General features: G+C 43.5%; 1 protein-coding gene across 1 annotated transcript in view; it reads right to left on the minus strand.

The window, feature by feature from the left end:
* Positions 1 to 22,047, minus strand: part of cwc22 (CWC22 spliceosome associated protein homolog) — a 62,324-nt gene that overhangs the window by 33,045 nt on the left and 7,232 nt on the right. The window contains exon 2 of the mRNA XM_070873662.1: positions 187 to 2,717. Within this exon, the coding sequence (XP_070729763.1) occupies positions 187 to 2,717 (2,531 nt within the window). The remainder of the gene's footprint in view (positions 1 to 186; positions 2,718 to 22,047) is intronic.

Genomic DNA, 22,047 nt, shown 5'->3' on the forward strand with positions numbered 1-22,047 from the left:
CTGCTTGGTTGTCTCTGGTGCTCAAGTTTTAAAAAAACTGTTGGATTTACATAGGATCACTGATTTAATCACACAAAATTCTGAATACACACCAAATCTGGATTCATTATTCCTGAGGATGCATTTTTAGTTATACAACTAAGCTTAGCATATTGAATTACTCATGCAATCAAAAAATCACTGTACCTGACACGTCCCTTGGTCTTCTGCTCTCATTTTCTTCGTGTTCTTGTGATGAAGATGACTGAGAATGTCCTAGTACCTTCTGCAAACCAGAAACAGGATTGCAAGATTTGGATGCTATTTTGTGAGGAGGTGCCCCAGGACTCTCAGATCCAGACCCATAACCAACCCCCCTCTCAGAGGATGATGATCTCTGCCTCTTTTTCTGAGGAAAGGTTTGTTCATTTCCATCTGCACTGTCCAAAATGGGACTCTGTTGTCTTTGGCTGGATACATGTGGACTCTGGATATTTGAATTTTCCACATCAGAGCTTTCAACAGTTTGCAGGTCCTTGTCACCTGTTGGATCAGATGATAAAGTGCTGTCTGGTTCCTTATTTTCAGGACTTACTTTTTGACAACTTCGTTCATCTATTCTTTCTGTATCTGACATAGACTTTCTACTTTTTTGAGAACTGGGTGTAACCCTAACTGGAGAGGATTCTGAAGTGTCTGAATCGGTTTTATAATCATGTTTCTTTTCACTAGAAGATACTCCATCAGGACTTTGCATTTCTTCAGTAGATATTTGATTTCCATATATTGTACCACATGAAGTTGGGCATTGGGGTTGCTCTTGTAAAGGACTATCACTCCTAGAAGGGATCTTCCCAGTACTGTCTGCAGGACAAAGCGTCCTTTTTTCATCAGGTGACTCGAAGTCTTCAAACCTCTCCTCTTCTTTACCATCTGGGCTTCCTCTCCCACTGTCGGTACGTGTGTGTAGTGGCGAAGTCTCTGAATTAGATCCTTTCTTCTCATGCCTGTGTAGTGACGTAGGCTGTTCTAAATCAGAGCCAGGCTTATTATTCTCTTCTTCACTGGATGTTGATGAGGACGACGAGGATGACGATGATGATGAAGAGGTAGTGGAGGAGGAGGATGTCGAAGACGAGGATGACGACGTACTGGATGATCTCCGTCTTGAACTTTGAGAAGAGTTTCTACTCCTATCTTTTTTATTATTCCCTGAATCAAGATCTTTACATTTTGATTCTTCATTACTGACAGTTGCAGACAAATCTTTCCCAGAACTTGTGGCAGAGCAGGATGGAGCTCTACTGCTTGTAGAATGAATGTTTTCAGACCAATTTTCTTTTCCTTGGTCACAACTTGGTTCTTGATTGTCTTCTTCCTGCACTGCAGAGCTTTTACTCTCTTCTAGACAATCTGGCAGTACCATTCTGCTTTTATGAAAATCAGGAATTTCATTGTGGGATGATCTGGGACTTTCTGACTCAGATTTGTGTGCTTCTCTTTCACTTGAACAGGGTGAACCATCAGATTTTTGCTGCTGTGCTCGAGGAGTACATTCACGTTCATCACCTCTACTTCTTGAAGAGGGACTTGGAGATTTTTGCTTTGTACTTTCAGGGCTATTATTTCTGGAACATTCTCTAACAGAGCTCACTGCAGACAGTGTTTGTTTCCTATCACTTGGCGACCGGGTGCTTGGTTCATTACTGTCTGGACTTTCAGAAGATTTCCCTCTCCCTTGTGTAACAATATATTCTTCTTTCCTTCTTCCTGGGTCAGATTCCACTAATTTATTGCTTTTCTGGGAGTCATGTCTTACACTTGAAGAATGTGAATCAGGACTCTTTGAACATTTAAAATCTTCTTGGTGGGGACTACGAGATGAGCTATCTGATCTTAGATTTCTGCCATCTCTGCTTTTCTCCTTTGATTCAAGACCAGGTTGGAATTGCTGTGACCTCGAAGGGCTATAGTTTCTAGAATGTGTTCGACGTGTACTTTCTTCTAGCTGTAAACAATTCTTGTTACTGGCTGGGCGTGTGTCCTTAGATATTCTCTTGTCCCGATTCTCTGGACTTCTTTTGTGGCTATCAGCTTTTTCTAATCTACTACTAAACTTTGAAGTACTTGCCTCGTTCCTTGATGACCGACGAGGGCTTCTAGAACTGGACCTGTATTCTCTCATTTGCTGTCTGGGAGAAGAACTATTAGATTTTCTTCTCTGTCTTCTATTCCTATCATCCCCAATTTTGCTTCTTGAATCTGGGCTGTATCTTCGCCTTATCTCTTGGGGACTACGGCTTCTTGAAGGTTCCTTCCAAGAACTCTCTGGAGAGCGTCGTCTTATGTCACTCTCTGGAGAGCGTCGTCTTTTATCACTCTCTGGCCTTCTATCCTTTGACCAGCCCGGTTGTTTGATATCCGAGCGTTTTTCTTCTCTAATGGTAGGTTTTTCCTCCCTTCTTTCTCGATCAGATATCCTCGGCCGGTGGTCCCCATGCGAGAAAATTCTGTCTCTTCTTTCAAAGCGCCTTTCCTCTTTTCTCCCACTGGTATTCCTTGGTGATCTGCCTCTTTTTTCCTGAGGACTCGAAGAGGAACTCCTGCTGCTGCTACCACTACTACTACTGCTGGTACTGCTACTTCCACTTGAACTGCTTGAACTGCTGCTGGAAGAGCTGTTACTGCTGCCACTGCTGCTGCTGGATGAGCTGGAATCACTGTCGCTGCTGCTGTCCCTGAAGAGAGAAAAGAGTTCCATAAGAAACCAGTGACAGCTACTGTAGAATTCAGATCAGGAGAGATTTTTCAGTTGTAATCCCACCCTTAAGCATTTTTTTTCTCCCAATCAATTTTCCATTTTGAGCACCATGCATTAGCATCACGTGTCGAGTGCATCACGGTCAGATGCACAATAAAGCCTTAATCCGAGCCTCACTCGACCACTCTTTGCAATGCTAATGTTCAATTCTTGTTAAGCCATTGTATTTAGGAACATTTGAGAAATTAGAAAAATGCTATATAAAGGCAAGTCTTGCCCACACCCCTCTCTTCACCCCATTCATCTTTATAGTTTGTGTGATTGAGATTACCTGGGTAGCGTCAATTTAAACAAAATTCCCGACAGTTTTATGCCATGGGTGCAACATATCTGCAAAGAACTGGATTAACGCCCAAATTCTTTTTATGTACAATCCTCAAAACAAGAGAAAGCAGAATTGAATTTTACCAAGGGCACAATTGAAATCCAGGTCTCAGGACAGTGTACTTAAAGTTGGATCTTATTCTATTTATTGCTCTGTGATTAGGTGGATAAACTCAATAAAAATAAACTCAAAGGCAGTAACTACTTAGCTCAACATTTATGAACAGAATACAGAAAAACTTACACAGTTAGACATGCTCCAGTGACATTAGTACAGGAATTATTCATTAAAAATGGACTACACAATATAATGTAATGTACTCCAACGGGTTTAGTGAACTTGCGACAGGATCATAAAGCATCATTTAATACCAATATACCAACCCTTCAGTGAACATTTATTTTACCTTTAAATATGTCACATGTAAAGACATATTACAGAGACTGAACAGGACTGAATTGCTATTACACAATTGCAGGGCGTATCAGTCACATACATCAATAGTCAAAAACAAAGTAATGTGTGGAAATATGCATGTATCAAACATCATGCAGATCAAAGCAACTGCTTTTCAGTGCATTTTTTCCACAGGCCAGCAATAAAGCAACCATATTTGTTAACAATGAATCTGTTCAAGCTTGGCTCAGTGGTTGCAATTTTGCCTTCAAGTCAGAAGGTTGCATTACAATATACATCAATGATTTAGATGAAAGAATTGAATGTAATATCCCCAAGTTTGCAAATGACACTAAGCTGGGTGGCGGTGTGAGCTGTGAGGAGGATGCTAAGCGGCTGCATGGTGGACAGGTTAGGTGAGTGGCCAAATGCATGGCAGATGAAGTATAATGTGGATAAATGTGAGGTTATCCACTTTGGTGGCAAAAACAGGAAGACAGAATATTACCTGAATGGTGACATAGGAAAAGGGGAGGTGCAACAAGACCTGGGTGTCATGGTACATCAGTCATTGAAGTTTGGCATGCAGGTACAGCAGGCGGTGAAGAAGGCAAATGGCACGTTGGCCTTCATAGCTAGGGGATTTGAGTATAGGAGCAGGGAGGTCTTACTGCAGTTGTACAGAACCTTTGTGAATATTGTGTTCAGTTTTGGTCTCCTAATCTGAGGAAGGACGTTCTTGCTATTGAGGGAGTACAGCGAAGGTTCACCAGATTGATTCCCGGGATGGCAGGACTGACATATGAGGAGAGACTGGATCAACTGGGCTTGTATCCACTGGATTTTAGAAGAATGAGAGGGGATCTCATAGAAACATATAAAATTCTGACGGGATTGGACAGGTTGGAGGCAGGAAGAATGTTCCCGTTGCTGGGGAGTTCCAGAACCAGGGTCACAGTCTAAGAATAAGGGGTAAGCCATTTAGGACTGAGATGAGGAGAAACTTCTTCACTCAGAGTGGCTAACCTGTGGAATTCTCCACCGCAGAAAGTTGTTGATACCAGTTTGTTAGATATATTCAAAAGGGAATTAGATATGGCCCTTATGGCCCAAGGCATTGAGTATGGAGAGAAAGCAGGAAAGGGGTACTGAGGTTGAATGATCAGCCATGACCTTACTGAATGGCAGTATGGGCTCGAAGGGCCGAATGGCCTGCTCCTGCATCTAATGTCTATGTTTCAAACTCCACTCAAAACGTGAGCACATAATCTAGGCTGACACTTCAGCGCAGTACTAAAGGAATGCTGCATTGTCACACCTGTCGCCCTTCAGCTGAAACATTAAACTAAAGCATTGTTGATCTATTCAGATAGATGCAAAAGATCCCATGGCACTATTCAAAGAGCGGAACAGTGCTCCAAGCATCCTGGTCAGTATCTATTCCTTCACCCAATACCTTCAAAGCAGATTATTTGATCATTAATTCCGTTACTGTTTATTGCAATGCGCAAATTGGCTGCCACATCAGCCTATAAAACCACAGCAACTACACTTCAATACAAATTCCTTGGCTGGGAAACACTTTGGTACATCCTGAGGACATGAAAGGCACTACGTATATAAATGCAAGTTTGTCCTTTCTTGTCTAAAAAAAAAAGTACACATAATTACCTTCAACTTTTTAAACTCAGAAATAAGCTTACACTATATGATCTAGGAGATTCGTCCAATATGAACTCATTACTCTTATTTTTCCCCAATTATACACTTGGGAATTCAAGTGTACAGAGGGGGCGGGGGAAATCACTTATTACAATATTGTTCTCCTTGCAGGGAGTGCAACATTACTGTTTGCTGTAGGTGCCATTAAACGGAACTAATACAACCAGTGGTTTACTGATCTACATAGAGTTCGATGTTAAAATTAAAACCTTAATATTCAGTTAACTGAACTAACATTATTTGCACTTAAAATGTTTGCAATCTGCAAACTATCTGTTCAGCTTTAAGTATGTGTCAGCTGTGGCTCAGTGGGCAGCACATTTGCCTCCGAGTCAGAAGGTTGTGCATTCAATTCCCACTCCAGGAACTTGGGCTGACCAGTGCAGTGCTGAGGGAGTGCTGCACTATCAGAGGTGCATCTTTCGGTTGCGATGTTAAACCGAGGCCCCGTCTGCCCTCAGGCGGACGTAAAAGATCTCATGACACTATTTCTAAGAAGAGCACGGAAGCCATCCTCGGTGTTCAGGCCAATATTTATCCCTCACTCAACATAACAAAAACAGATTATCTGGTCATTATCACATTGCTGTTTATGGGAGCTTGCTGTGTGCAAATTGGCTGCCGCATTTCCCACATTACAACAGTGACTACACTCCCAAAAGTACTTCATTAACTTTAAAGCGCTTTGAGATGTCCAGTGGTCGTGAAAAGCACGATATAAATGTGAGTCTTTTTCTTTTATGGAAAGAAGGATCACTAGCACAACTTACTCAAAAGCCACCATGTGATACCAGTTATTTACAAATGTAGCCAATTGCATTTTGAACTCCATGCTTCAATTCACAACATGAAAAGCAAGGGGAACAACAGTGCTTTCAGGAGCATTTGAAATGTAATCTAGAAGGAAGATTTTGCCACTGAAAATAAACTGGAGTTTATACCCAAAGTGGTAAAACAGCACCACCATCAGGCTCCAAGGTCCAGAAACACAGTACTACAGGCCTGCAAAGGTAATTTTTTCATTTTCAGGAATGGTATGAAACAAGGCCAAACAAATATCTCATTTTATCCCATTTTTTAAAATAGGCAGAATTAGGTTATCTGCAGCTGTTTTCTCTGTAGGACGTAATTACAGTGAAGAACCTATTAAAAACTTTAAGCAGACATCCATGAGTCTAAACCAGCAGCTCATGGCCGAGAAAAAGGGCACCTGCAGTACATAAAGGCCACTTGATGAACATTTACATATTTTAATTACAGAACTACAATAGTCAGGGAAAATCCCCAATTGTGCTACTTCTGCATTTTACCATCAAATCTTGCCAACCTTGGGGAGAGAATATCCTTTTCTTTTGTTTAAATCTTAATGCTAATTAATATAGATACTGAGGTACACAAACAGGCATCACATATAAAGAAACAAAAATGGTATGTGGTCATTCTAATTGCAGCTTCTGTAAAAAGATTTGAATATTCTCTAACTAATCAATACATGAAATAATAATGACATTCCAGTTTTCTAATCTTATTCAGCATTTTTCAATTCACCACTTTTTTTTTTTTTAAGGTCACTACCTTTCAGTTTCTTTTAGTGTGGAAGGACACAAAACAACTCAAAATTTATGAGACATGGATTTCCAAACCAAGTTCTTCAATCAACATCAACAATAAAAACAAGAACTCAGTGTATAATAAAGCATTTGTACAGCACCTTTAATATCTCAAGATATCCCAAAGCACTTCACAGCTAATTAAGGACTTTTGAAGCATAACCACAGTTGTAATGTACAGACAGAAACGTGGCAGCCAATTTGTGCACTGCAAGGTCCCACAAACAGGAATGAAATCAATGAATAGTTAATCTGTTTTAGTGATGTTAGTACCAGGACAAATTTTGACCAGTACATCCTGTTCTTCAAATCATGCCATGGGATCTTTTGTCAAGCGGAGGCCTCGGTTTAACATCTCATCCAAAAGACAGCACCTTCAGCAGTACAGCATCTCCACAGCACTGCACAAATGTGGCAGCCTAGATTACGTGCTCAAATCTTTGGAGTGGTATTTGAACCCATGATCCTGTGACTCAAAAGGCAAGTGTGCTACCAGTGAGCCAAGGCCGACACTATAAATGGTAAAACACACTTTTAAAAAAAAAAGTCTGCATATGTGCCAATTGTAAAGATCCTAACCAAAATACATTTGTGGAGTCTTATTTTGATTTCTAATTGATGTAAGTCCTGACCGTAAAGCTGATCAAAGTATTGCTCAACATTGTCATTCAGACACTTAGGCAGGAGGAGGAAAATTTGTACTGGTATAATGCAGGTGCTTCATGGGTAAAGTGCAAGCACGTTACCAAGACGTTATGGTAGAATCCTGGTAGAGTTTTGGTAGGGTGGTAAGGTTTCTGCTCTCGCAGTCTTTTCACGTTTCAGACTCCAACGAAAATTAAAGTAACACAATAACAGTTTCAGATAGGAGAAGACCTTTGGTCCATCTAACCCACCAATCCACAGTATTCTCTTGGTGCATTTCTAACAACACAATCACATTTGTTGACGAGACCAGTGTAATTCCTTCTTGAAACTCATGGAGGTTTATTTCACCACCGTGCCAGGAATCTGTTCCAGTTACCAACATTTTAGTAAAAGCTCCCCCTGCATTTCTTATTTCCTTTTGTTGTCCCCAAGACAGAATTTTTACAACGATCTCCTCACCCTTCCCCATGGCTCTATTCTACACGAATTCTAACTCTTCAAAGACTCTGCAAACCCTATCCTATCTGCATAATGTCCCACATACCCATCAGTCCTCCACTTGACAATTTCACTGACTCCCCGTCACCCAGTATATAAACTTTAAAATACGCTTTCTCGTCTTCAATCCGTGGCCTCACTCCATCATACCTCTGCAATCTTTGCCAGCCTCATGTTCCAGCTTACACTCTCCTCTGTCTATGGTTTAATGTTCATCCTTCCTCTGCCACTCCATCACGAGAGGCAGATCACTGAACCAAGGCTGATACCCAATTCTCTGTGCTGGCAGGGCATTAGGTGCAAGCCTTGGCTCAGTGTTCGTTGTCTCACCTCAGAGTCAGAAGGTCACGAGTTCCATTCCCACTCCAGCAACTTCAACACATAATTTAGGATGACACTTTAACATAGCACTGTGGGAGTACTGCATTATTAAAGATGCCTTCTTTCGAATGAGTTGTTAATCAAGACTAAAACAGAATATCAAGTAATTTATCTTGCAACTGATTGTCGGACATTGCTGAGCACTAACTGGCTCATGTATGTGCCTACATTACAACAGTGACTACACTTCAAAAGGTACTTCACACACTGAAGTGCTTCGGGATGTCCGATGCTATATAAACTTTATAAATGACCAGAGAGATGCCACGGTATGCACCTAAGCAACCCAAAGTCAAAACACCTGGACACTACGGATTATAATTTCAATCGGTGATCAACTGTTTTGAGTTCATAATTTAAAATGTCAAGCTTTGATCACCGTCATACATACAAAGGTTCAGAGAAATTTCTTCACGCAGAGGGTTTTGACTTGGCAATACTTCATCACAGGGAGCAGTTGAGGCACAGAGTGAAACAGTTTAGTAATATTTGAGATAATCAGTTTTGTTAATTGATCGACTGCTTTGTGAAATATGATATGCAAAATGCCGTAGCAAAGTTTCCCCCAGAGCGACCTTGCCTGAATCAAGAGGCTTAACCAAGTAGAAGACTTCGAGTATATCTGTAACTTTACATGCAATTCAGTTGCTTCATAATACAACGCTAAGCAATTCTTCCTTTACATCACAAGCATTCACCAATAAGCAGCAAGGTTATTTGGGAGAAGAGTAAAAAAATATGTACTGAAATTACGTTTTTGATAAAAGAGATACAGTTGGAAACCATAAGTTTTCAACCTATCATTCTGAAACACAAATAGCTTTTTGGCTGTATGGTGGACTCCAAGTAATGTTTTTAATTCTCAGTTTAAAACAATCATATAAAAAAAAATGTTGAGCTTTGGCAACACCAAGTTAAATACCAGTCCTAAAGCTAACTCAGCATCTGAATCACATGCGCTACTTCCCCTCCCATGCTTATCACAGATTGTAAACATGCATTACTTGGGTAATTTTCTATTTCAGTAAGTGATCTGAATTTTCAAAATTAAATTTAAAAAATTAGTGAAAAGTTGATGGGGGGTTTGAGATTTCTTCATCAGTTCCTAAAATTCATGTTTAAATAGGAATCGACTTGCTGTTAAATTGCCACAGCTCCCTTTTAAAATCTGGGGATCATTTAACACATGGGTTTAAAACATTGCTCTTCCATCCCTGTTGGAATCCAGCCAAAATAGATAGAATAAAAGTCTTCCATTTTTGCCAGCTCTCAGTCTTAAATATTAAATACCAGTTTTCAAAACACAGTTCATTCAAAGAAGACATTGTGATAAGACATCTAAATCAATAGGGATAGACTAAAGCAAAAAATATTCTTTAAAATTTATTAGGATAGCATTAATTTGTCCCAATATTACTTGTGGTTTATAAATATCTAAAATAATTATTTAAACAACAGCAATACCACAACCAGTATCACATGTTGAGGAGAGATGAAAAAACTTCTGTGAAACAATTTACAACTTTACTGGAAAATCAGACAAGTCAACATCTATTTCTCTATTATAAAAACACTTGAAAGTGTGGCCTCTGAAATTGAGTTCAAAATTGCCTGAGAAGCAGTGCCCAAGAAAGCATTGATAAAGTGCCAGCAAAGAGCAGCAAGTATGGAGAAGGTAGAGGAAGGAGAGTTACTCCATCCACATCTACAAAGTAATGAAACAAGTTTACCTCAACACCAGCACCTCCAAGGCAATGAGCATAATAAGTTCCTTCGTCAACGATATTTGAGCGCATCGCAGGTAAGGCTTCCCACTTGGTCCATGACAACAAGCGCCACACCATCAGCTCCTGGGAGATCCAGACTGCCACGCGCCTGCTGCTACCCAGGGAGCTGGCCAAGCATGCCACATCGCACAGGACAAAGGCGGTGACCAAGTATACCAGCTCCAAATAAAACTCTGATGTACTGAAAAAAAACCTTAATGTCATGTGACTGGAAGGCAAAAACAAGTGTTTGGGAGCTTAACAGAGGAGTGCTCTTTTCAGCCAAATACCTAATTGACTAAATGTTATCAAAAGCAGTTTGCTTTTCATTGGTACTTGCCAAGTGAATCAGTCAAAACTAAGAAAATTGTTCTTCTATTTCCAGGGTTACCAATCCCACACTGTTAATTCGCAGAAATTGATCACTCAAATAAATGTGTGAACTTGTTTTGATTCAGCATGTGCATCAGCCATGGCTCAGTTGGTGGCACTATTGCCCGAGTCAGAAGTTGTGGGTTCAAGTCTCACTCCAGAGACTTGACCACAAAAATGACCACTGCAGTACTGAGGGAGTGCTGCACTGTCGGAGGTGCTGTCTTTCAAATGAGACGTTAAACTGAGGCCCGGTCTGCTTTCTCAGGTGGACCTATGGCATTATTTCGAAGAAGAGCAGGAGCCTTATTCCTGTGCCCTGACCAATATTTATCCCTCAATCATCATAAAAACAGTTTATCTGGTCATTATCACATTGCTCGTTGTGGAAGCTTGCTGTGCACAAATTGACTGCTGCATTTCCCACATTATAACAGTGACTACACGTCAAAATGTACTTCATTGGCTGTAAAGCATTTAGGAACGTCCGGAGGTCATGAAAGGCGCTATATAAATCGGTCTTTCTTTCATCTTGATTTTTCAGCTACCTGAAAATTTTAACCCAAGTAAAATTTAGACTGCAGGATCCCACATATGTGAAACAATCCAGAATAAAATGCTCATAATCACTACGAGAGTTGCTTGAATTCTGTTGCAAATCCTGAAGAGTATTCTCTCACCGGTCTATTCCACTGTCTGGTCTCGGGCTCAATTTGAAGTGCATGATGAAAGAATGTTTTCTGCTGATGCTTTGGTTCCTCCCAATTGGCTATAGACCACATCAGACATGGCTAGTCTCTCCACTTTTCATATTGGCACAAGGAAATGGAGGACAATGGAGCCATCAGCAAGCAACTAACGCTATTTGTGTAGAAAACTTGTAAAACATGAAGTTTTAGATTACATAAATAATTCAGTACAAGCAGTTATTTGCCTGTGCAAAAAGCCGCATAGGTTTGTTTACTGTTCTTCTCTTAGTAAGTCTCCTCAAAGAAAAGCATAAACTGAACTTCAGTTATTATATTAGAGGGCTTGTTTGCAGCCTGTTAGCTGTGTGACATATTCAATCTGTAATGAAATTTTATAAGCAAAACAAATCACAACTTTGCAGGGAGAAAACACACCATTCCAAAGCAGAAACGAGAACTACTGATGAAGAACAATCAACAATCCAGTCAAACAACTATCAGCAATCAACAGCTACCAATAAAACAAACAAGAGCCAACAAAATTGCTCGAAATATTTTGGAAAATCTTTCTGGTTGTTACCTTATTTTCTCGGTATTCGGAGGACAAAACTCCCAGAACATCAAACAAAACTTCCAGTTGCTGACCAAAGCTGCCTCCATCATCATCATAGGCAGTCCCTCGGAATCGAGGAAGACTTTCTTCCATTCTTAACATGAGTTCTTAGGTGGCTGAACAGTCCAATACGAGAACCACAGTCCCTGTCACAGATGGGACAGATATTCATTGTGGGAAGGGGTGGGTGGGACTGGTTTGCCGCACAGTCTTTCTGCTGCCTGCGCTTGATTTCTGCATGCTCTCGTTGATGAGACGCAAGGTGCTCAGCGCCCTCTCGGATGCACTTCCTCCATTTAAGGCGGTCTTTGGCCAGGGACTCCCAGCTGTCAGTGGGGATGTTGCACTTTTTCAGGGAGGCTTTGAGGATGTCCCTGTAACGCTTCTGCTGCCCACCTTTGGCTCGTTTGCCGTGAAGGAGTTCCGAGTAGAGCGCTTGCTTTGGGAGTCTCGTGTCTGGCATGCGAACTATGTGGCCTGCCCAGCGGAGCTGGTTGAATGTGGTCAGTGCTTCAATGCTGGGGATGTTGGCCTGGTCGAGGACGCTAACGTTGGTGCGTCTGTCTTCCCAGAGGATTTGTAAGATCTTGCGGAGACATCGTTGGTGGAATTTCTCCAGCGACTTGGTGTGCACTGTACATGGTCCATGTTTGAGCCATACAGGAGGGCGGGTATTACTACAGCCCTGTACACCATGAGCTTGGTGACAGTTTGAGGGCCTGGTCTTCAAACACTCTTTTCCTCAGGCGACCGAAGGATCTTGTCGTCGATGCCTGTTCGTTGATAGGAGGCTCCCGAGATAAGGGAAATGATTCACGTGGCCCACATTGATGACTTGGTGGGGGGGGGGGGGGGGGGGCGGGGTCTGTGCTGTGCTGTGCAGCAAGGACAGGCTGGTGGAGGACCTTTGTCTTACGGATGTTTAGCCTAAGGTCCATGCTTTCGTATGCCTCAGTAAATACGTCGACTGTATCCTGCAGCGGGTTCACCAGACTGATTCTCAGGATGGTGGGATTGATAGATGAGGAGAGACTGGATCGACTGGGCCTGTATTCACTGGAGTTTAGAAGAATGAGAGGGGATCTCATAGAAACATAGAAAATTCTGACGGGACTGGACAGGTTAGATGCAAGAAGAATGTTCCCGATGTTGGGGAAATCCAGAACCAGGGGGTCACAGTCTAAGGATAAGGGGTAAGCCATTTAGGACCGAGATGAGGAGAAACTTCTTCACTCAGAGGTGTTAACCTCTGGAATTCTCTGCCGCAGAGTTGTTGATGCCAGTTCGTTAGATATGTTCAAGAGCGAGTTAGATATGGTCCTGACGGCTAAAGGGATCAAGGGGTATGGAGAGAAAGCAGGAAAGGGGTACTGAGGTGAATGATCAGCCATGAACTCATTGAATGGCAGTGCAGGCTCGAAGGGCCAAATGGCCTTCTCCTGCACCTATTTTCTAAGTTTCTATGTTTCAGCCTCTGTATGTGCGCAGGCGTCGTCCGCGTACTGTAGCTCAATGTGATGTTTATTAGACTGGTGATGGAGGCAGCTTTGGTCAGCAGAGGTTGGGGTAGTCTTGAACCTGGCCTGGAGACGGTGAAGGTTGAACAGGTTCCCACTGGTTGTATGGTTTAGTTCCACTCTAGTGGGGAGCTGGTCGACTGTGAGGTGGAGCATGGCAGCGAGGAAGAATGAGAAGCGGGTTGGGGCGATGACACAGCCCTGCTTGACCCCGGTCCGGATGTAGATTGGGTCTGTGATGGATCCGTTGGTAAGGATCATGGCCTGCATGTCGTCGTGGAGCAGGCGGAGGATGGGGACATACTTTTAGGAGCATCCGAAACAGAGGACGATGCTCCAGAGTCAAAGGCCTTTGTAAGGTCGAAGGCGGCCATGTCTAAGGGCTGGCGCTGTTCTCTACATTTTTCCTGCAGCTGTCGAGCTGCAAAAATCATGTCCATTGTGCCCCGTAGGGGGACGAAATCCACACTACGAATCCGGGAGGAGCTCCTCGACCACAGGGAGAAGACGGTTCTCTAGCGACGACTTTCCCAGTGGCTGATATCAGGGAGATTCCTCTGCAGTTGCCGCAATCGGACTTTTTAAAGATGGTCATGATCACTGCATCTCTGAGATCTCCCAGCATGCTCTCCTCCCTCCAGATGAGATGAGGTAATGTATTCGCGCAAACAGTGCCTCTCCGCCATACTTCAGTGCCTCAGCAAGGATTCTATCCGCTCCCGTAGCCAAAACAAAACTTCCAGTTGCTGACCAAAGCTGCCTCCATCACCAGTCGAATAAACACCACATTTGGGAGGGGATGGGAGACCAGGATTTTTTTTTAATGATTGCCAGCAAGACTGCCACTTCACAAAGTGTAAAAGAGCACACTGTAATTCTGATTCCTGCTCTCTCTCCCTTCATGCAGTGATGGAATAAGACTGACCATACACACAATGGTTAGAATGTGGAACTCGCTACCACAAAGAGTAGTAGAAGGGTATGTTGATAGGTTTAGAAGAAGGGTGGAGGAGGCTTGTGTGGAGCATAAACACCGGCATGGGTCTGTTGTGCCAAATGGCCTGAACACTAAAAGCCAGGTAGACCTTTAACACTCAAGATGAATACCTAGAATGTAACCTTTTTTTAAACATCAAAACAAAGTGCAACATAAACTCTGTTTGAAGTAGCTAGCAGGAATAAAAACTATACACAAGTGCTGTTTATTTATGCAACTACAGCATAGAGCATGCCAATTTATTTATGAAAACGTATGAATAGTAACTGGCAAGTGAGGGTTAAGAGAACTATTTATCTATACTTACTGTGGGAGACAAAAAATACACTTATGTACTTCAAAGTTTTCATTCATGAGCAATGCCAAGAAAGATTCCATATCTACAATACATTTAAACATATTGTACACTTTAATTACATTTGTAAAACACATTAAAACTTACCTATTTGTTATACTTGCCTCTAATCGAGATCTCCAGGCTCAGTCTCGAAACTAGTTGGTGCTATGGAACAGATCTCCTCAGCACTACCCGAGAGCTGTCAAAATGAAGCCTCTCATCTAATGCAAAGTCCTGTGCATCTCTGCTTCCCATCTCTCCCACTTCGGAGCACCCAACCCAAGCACATAAATCCCTTGAGCCTCATTCCTGACCATGACCCAGGAACCATCTTAAAGCCATTTCCCAGCTCAGCCTGGAATGCAGCAATAGGCATTTTCTGCAAAGGCAGAACTCCTGCAAGAGCATTCCCAGCAATGAACTGGGAACTGCCTTAGTTTTTAAATGCAAGGTGCATTTTTACTGTAATTGGTAAGACAACAATTACAGTGCAAGTGTACTAAATATGTTAAATGGCTAAAACAGACTTACCAGCTCAATGTTGGAAAAGTACTGTTGCTAAACCTCTTGGTGGGTGGTGGTAGGGAGGGGGAGAGAATTCCTGTCTCCCAAAAATGCTATCCGAACCCCTCCCCCATATGTGACAATAGCCCAGGTACCAAATCCCACCATCCATTTTCTTTTTCCAAGACCAATATACCATTCCTACTGTTGCCATCCCCCAGGGTCCTTCTCCCAACACTCCCAATCACCTATTCTCTCTCCCAAACACATCCAAATCCTGGCTCCCTTGCCAGTATTCCCACCCGATTAGTCTCCAACCACTGCCACATCCCCAGTCTCCGCTCTGACCATCTCCAAATCCTACTCTAATAATTTTGAAAAATCCACTTTTACTTATTTCATCTCCATAAAGCAGCAGTTCTAATGTATTGTGTATTACGCAGCAAGTCCAACAACAAGCATACGCTTGTGATATGTGAAGTATTCGTTACATAAAAGCGTCTTCATTGGCTCCAATTTCTCAGGACTTGATCAAAAAGTAGTCTATATATTAGCATACCTCATAAATCTCTTGTTAAATCCTTTCAGCAACAATGAATACTTTCTAAACTTCTATCCTTGTAACAACATTATCTTCATCACACCATAAGCACTACCACAAGGCATCTAATAATTTATTTAGAAGAACTGGTCACTGTTGACAATGCTACAGCAGTGCATTAAATGGACAGTGAGCTTGAACGACACAAAACAAAGTTATGAATAAAAAAGATACATGGTGGGAAGGAAACGTCAGTGGTGGACTGAGATGAGGATGCAGATGACTACTTGTCAATAATAAATAAGGTGTAATATAAGACTCATGGCTTCGCAATGGGCACTGTATTTTGTCTATTTAGCCTCAGCAGTAATATCTATCTGCATGGACAACCAACTTGCAAGATTGGCTACTTTACGTATTTGCCAAAATAATATGGAAAGCTTCTTCCCAAAGGACAACTGAGTACCTGCAGATCCATAACTTTAATTATTAAAATTCTGCAGTGATGCAACCATCAGAGGGACTCTTTCTCCAAAGTGGCTATCCTAGACTGGGTGATGTGTAATGAGAAAGGACTAATGAGCAATCTTGTTGTGCCTTGGGGAAGAGTGAATTCTTTATTAAGATGGAGAGTGGCACAGTTAATTCAGATGCTAGAGTCCTGAACTTAAGGGGGCCAAGTTTCGGCCTGAGTTGCTCCTTTTTTTTTGGAGCAACTGGTTTAGAATGGAGTATCTCAGAAATTGCAATTCTTGGCATTTAGTTTGCTCCAGTTCTAGTCAGTTAGAACAGTTTCAGTTTGGAACAGATTTTTTTTTCCAAAAATGGGGCGTGTCCAGCCACTTACGCCCGTTTTGAAAGTTTAGGCAGTGAAAACTTACTCCAAACTAACTTAGAATGGATCTATCTCCGCCCCCCACAGTTCGTGCTGCGCCGCGCCCGACTCAAGAGGACCAGTAGGGAGCCGGAGAATCTCTAAGTTTTTTTTAGGTGCACTTTGTGGCGCGAAAAACGGGCGTCCAGGTCGGGGCTGCGCCGTTCTAGGCGAGGCCCGAAACTTGGGCCCTCTGAGTGATGATGTTTCTCCTCATCTCAGTCCTCAATGGCTTACCCGTTATTCTTAGACTGTGACCCCTGGCTCTGGAAATCCCCAGCAACGGGAACATTCTTCCTGCACCTAACCTGTCCAACCCCGTCAGAATTTTATATGTTTGTGAGATCCCCTCTCATTCTTCTAAACTCCAGTGTATACAAGCCCAGTCTCTCCTCATATGTCAGTCCTGCCATCCCAGAAATCAATCTGGTGAATCTTCACTGCACTCCCTCAATAGCAAGAACGTCCTTCCTCAGATTAGGATACCAAAACTGAACACAATATTCCAGGTATGGCCTCACCAAGGCTCTGTACAACTGCAGTAAGACCTCCCTGCTCCTTTTTTCAAATCCTCTAGCTATGAAGGCCAACATGCCGTTTGCCTTCTTCACCGCCTGCTGTGCCTGCATGCCAAACTTCAATGACTGATGTACCATGACACCCAAGTCTCATTGCACCTCCCCTTTTCCTAATCTGTCGCCGTTCAGGTAATATTCTGTCCACCTGTTTTTGCTACCGAAGTGGATAACCTCACATTTATCCACATTATACTGCATCTGCCATGCATTTGCCCACTCACCTAACCTGTCCAAGTCACCCTGCAGTCTCTTAGCATCCCCCTCACAGCTCACACCGCCACCTTGCTTAGTGTCACCTGCAAACTTGGAGATATTACATTCAATTCCTTCATCTAAATTATTGATGTATATTGTAAAAAGCTGGGGTCCCAGCACTGAACCCTGCGGCACCCCACTGGTCACTGCCTGCCATTCTGAAAAGGACCGTTTATTCCAACTCTGCTTCCTGTCTGCCAACCAGTTCTCTATCCACGTCAATACATTACCCCCAATACCATGTGCTTTAATTTTTCACACTAATCTCGTGAGACCTTGTCAAAAGCCTTTTGAAAGTCCAAATACACCACATCCACTGGTTCTCCCTTATCCACTCTACTAGTTACATCCTCCAAAAATTCTCGAAGATTTGTCAAGCATGATTTCCCTTTCATAAATCCATGCTGACTTGGGCCGATCCTGTCACTGCTTTCCAAACGCGCTGCTATTTCATCTTTAATAATTGATTCCAACATTTTCCCCACGACCGATGTCAGGCTAACCAGTCTATAATTCCGTTTTCTGTCTCCCTCCTTTTTTTAAAAAGTGGTGTAACATTAGCTACCCTCCAGTCCATAGGAACTGATCCAGAGTCGATAGAATGTTGGAAAATGATCACCAATGCATCCACTAGTTCTAGAAACATAGAAACATAGAAAATAGGTGCAGGAGTAGGCCATTCGGCCCTTCTAGCCTGCACCGCCATTCAATGAGTTCATGGCTGAACATGCAACTTCAGTACCCCATTCCTGCTTTCTCACCATACCCCTTGATTCCCCTAGTAGTAAGGACTTCATCTAACTCCTTTTTGAATATATTTAGTGAATTGGCCTCAACAACTTTCTGTGGTAGAGAATTCCACAGGTTCACCACTCTCTGGGTGAAGAAATTCCTCCTCATCTCGGTCCTAAATGGCTTCCCCCTTATCCTTAGACTGTGTCCCCTGGTTCTGGACTTCCCCAACATTGGGAACATTCTTCCTGCATCTAACCTGTCTAACCCCGTCAGAATTTTAAACGTTTCTATGAGGTCCCCTCTCATTCTTCTGAACTCCAGTGAATACAAGCCCAGTTGATCCAGTCTTTCTTGATAGGTCAGTCCCGCCATCCCGGGAATCAGTCTGGTGAACCTTCGCTGCACTCCCTCAATAGCAAGAATGTCCTTCCTCAGGTTAGGAGACCAAAACTGTACACAATACTCCAGGTGTGGCCTCACCAAGGCCCTGTACAATTGTAGCAACACCTCCCTGCCCTTGTACTCAAATCCCCTCGCTATGAAGGCCAACATGCCATTTGCTTTCTTAACCGCCTGCTGTACCTGCATGCCAACCTTCAATGACTGATGTACCATGACACCCAGGTCTCTTTGCACCTGCCCTTTTCCTAATCTGTCACCATTCAGATAATAGTCTGTCTCTCTGTTTTTACCACCAAAGTGGATAACCTCACATTTATCCACATTATACTTCATCTGCCATGCATTTGCCCACTCACCTAACCTATCCAAGTCGCTCTGCAGCCTCATAGAATCCTCCTTGCAGCTCACACTGCCACCCAACTTAGTGTCATCCGCAAATTTGGAGATACTACATTTAATCCCCTCGTCTAAATCATTAATGTACAGTGTAAACAGCTGGGGCCCCAGCACAGAACCTTGCGGTACCCCACTAGTCACTGCCTGCCATTCTCAAAAGTCCCCATTTACTCCTACTCTTTGCTTCCTGTCTGACAACCAGTTCTCAATCCATGTCAGCACACTACCCCCAATCCCATGTGCTTTAACTTTGCACATTAATCTCTTGTGTGGGACCTTGTCGAAAGCCTTCTGAAAGTCCAAATATACCACATCAACTGGTTCTCCCTTGTCCACTCTACTGGAAACATCCTCAAAAAATTCCAGAAGATTTGTCAAGCATGATTTCCCTTTCACAAATCCATGCTGACTTGGACCAGTTCCTTAAGTACTCTGGGATACAGCCTATCAGGCCCTGGGGATTTATCGGCCTTCAATCCCATCAATTTCCCCAACACAATTTCCTGACTAATAAGGATTTCCTTCAGTTCCTCCTTTTCGCTGGACCCTTGAACCCCTCGTATTCCCGGAAGGTTATTTGTGTCTTCCTTAGTGAAGACAGATCTAAAGTATTTGTTCAATTGGTCTGCCATTTCTTTGTTCCCCATTATAAATTCACCTGATTCTGACTGCAAAGAACCTACGTTGGTCTTTGCTAATCTTTTTCTCTTCATATATCTATAGAAGCTTTTGCAGTCAGTTTTTATGTTCCCAGCAAGCTTCCTCTCATACTCTATTTTCCCCCTCCTAATTAGACCCTTTATCCTCCTCTGCTGAATTCTAAATTTCTCCCAGTCCTCAGGTTTGTTGCTTTTTCTGGCCAATTTATATGCCTCTTCCTTGGATTTAACACTATCCTTAATTTTCCTTGTTAGCCACGGTTGATTCAGTGTCTACTATATCTTTTAAAGTGAACAGCAGCGTAATCATATAAAACAAATGAAGATACACAACTAGGAGAACAGAACAGAGCAGTGGAAACAGCTTTCTATTGCACCAGCTCAAAGTCAGCAGAGACACCATGGTCTTTTCTTGTGCTGTAAATTTCTGTGGTGCACTTGTCCCAGTCCTTTGCTCCACAAGTCCAGAGTGTTTCAGCTGTTCACACAGTATTCCAATGTTTCTCAGCCCTCTTGGTCCATTCAAAAAAGAAACTAACAAAACTTCAAGAACATTTTATCAATCATTTGTAAATAGATGTTTTGCCTTTGATAATCAGCATATTCTTTTGGGTTTGCCAAGCAGATTTTGATGCTACATGTTTAAAGTAGGCTGCTATTTACAATATTCAGATTAGAAGCGAGAGTAGGCGCATGTGTAAGTCTGCATGCCAAGAGCATGCAGAAAACAAGCGGACAGCAAACCAGGCACCTCATCCACCCTTTCTTCAACCACTGTCTGCCCCATCTGTGACAGAGACTGTAAATCCAATATTGGCCAGCTGAGAACTTAATTTGAGTAGAAGCAAGTCTTCATCGATTCTGAGGAACTGCCTACGATGATGACGTTTACAAGCCATACATTTGAAACACAGAAACTGAATTGCAGAATTTCAAAGAAGAGGATTGTTCAACACTGCTTGGAAATTTTTCAATTACTCCAACTACCTAAAAGATACCCCACACTTCTGAAGTCATTTTCCTCCCGTAAAGGCCTTGATTACTGGCAGTAGAGCTATGCATCAATGGTACCTGTACAGTAATTTAGAATGCACAGCATACAACTAAATACAGCTTTGATGCTGAGTCGGATAAGTGATCCGCACAAGATGGGAAATGTAGGGCCCAAATTTGGCCCACCCGTTTTTTTCACCGCACACACCGGAGATGCGCCGACTTCCTCAGGTGAAAATGGCATCGAAAAGATCTCGCCGGATTCTGGCCACTCCTATGGCGTGGTCTGTCCATTAGGGGGCGGAGCTAGGGCCCTGCGCAAAAACAGTGCCGGCAGCTCAACGCAGGCACACTGGAGGTTTCGCGCATGCGCAGTAGCTCCTGCCCCCAGCCGGAGAGGTCCCCGAGAGAGAGAGCGCGAGAGAAAGAGAAAAAGAGAGAAAAAGAGCGCAAGAGAAACAGAGCGACCGTGCGCCGGAGTCTGAGAGAGAGAGAGAGACGGACACGGAGTCCGAGAGAGGGGGAGAGGGGGAGAGGGGGAGAGGGGGAGAGGGGGAGAGGGGGAGAGGGGGAGAGGGGGAGAGGGGGAGAGGGGGAGAGGGGGAGAGGGGGAGAGGGGGAGAGGGGGAGAGGGGGAGAGGGGGAGAGAGACGGACACGGAGTCCGAGAAAGAGAAAGAGAAAGAGAAAGAGAGAGACGGAGTCCGAGAGAGAGAGAGAGAGAGACGGAGTCCGAGAGAGAGAGAGAGAGAGACGGAGTCCGAGAGAGAGAGAGAGAGAGACGGAGTCCGAGAGAGAGAGAGAGAGAGACGGAGTCCGAGAGAGAGAGAGAGAGAGACGGAGTCCGAGAGAGAGAGAGAGAGAGACGGAGTCCGAGAGAGAGAGAGAGGGAGACGGAGTCCGAGAGAGAGAGGGAGACGGAGTCCGAGAGAGAGAGGGAGACGGAGTCCGAGAGAGAGAGGGAGACGGAGTCCGAGAGAGAGAGGGAGACGGAGTCCGAGAGAGAGAGGGAGACGGAGTCCGAGAGAGAGAGAGAGAGACGGTGTCCGAGAGAGAGAGAGAGAGAGAGACGGAGTCCGAGAGAGAGAGAGAGAGAGAGACGGAGTCCGAGAGAGAGAGAGAGAGAGAGAGAGAGAGACGGAGTCCGAGAGAGAGAGAGAGAGAGAGACGGAGTCCGAGAGAGAGAGAGAGAGAGAGACGGAGTCCGAGAGAGAGAGAGAGAGAGAGACGGTGTCCGAGAGAGAGAGAGAGAGAGAGACGGTGTCCGAGAGAGAGAGAGAGAGAGAGAGAGACGGTGTCCGAGAGAGAGAGAGAGAGAGAGAGACGGTGTCCGAGAGAGAGAGAGAGAGAGAGAGAGACGGAGTCCGAGAGAGAGAGAGAGAGAGAGACGGAGTCCGAGAGAGGAGAGAGAGAGAGAGAGACGGAGTCCGAGAGAGAGAG

This window comes from Pristiophorus japonicus, chromosome 3 (genome assembly GCF_044704955.1).
Source record: "Pristiophorus japonicus isolate sPriJap1 chromosome 3, sPriJap1.hap1, whole genome shotgun sequence".
Taxonomy (NCBI): domain Eukaryota; kingdom Metazoa; phylum Chordata; class Chondrichthyes; family Pristiophoridae; genus Pristiophorus; species Pristiophorus japonicus.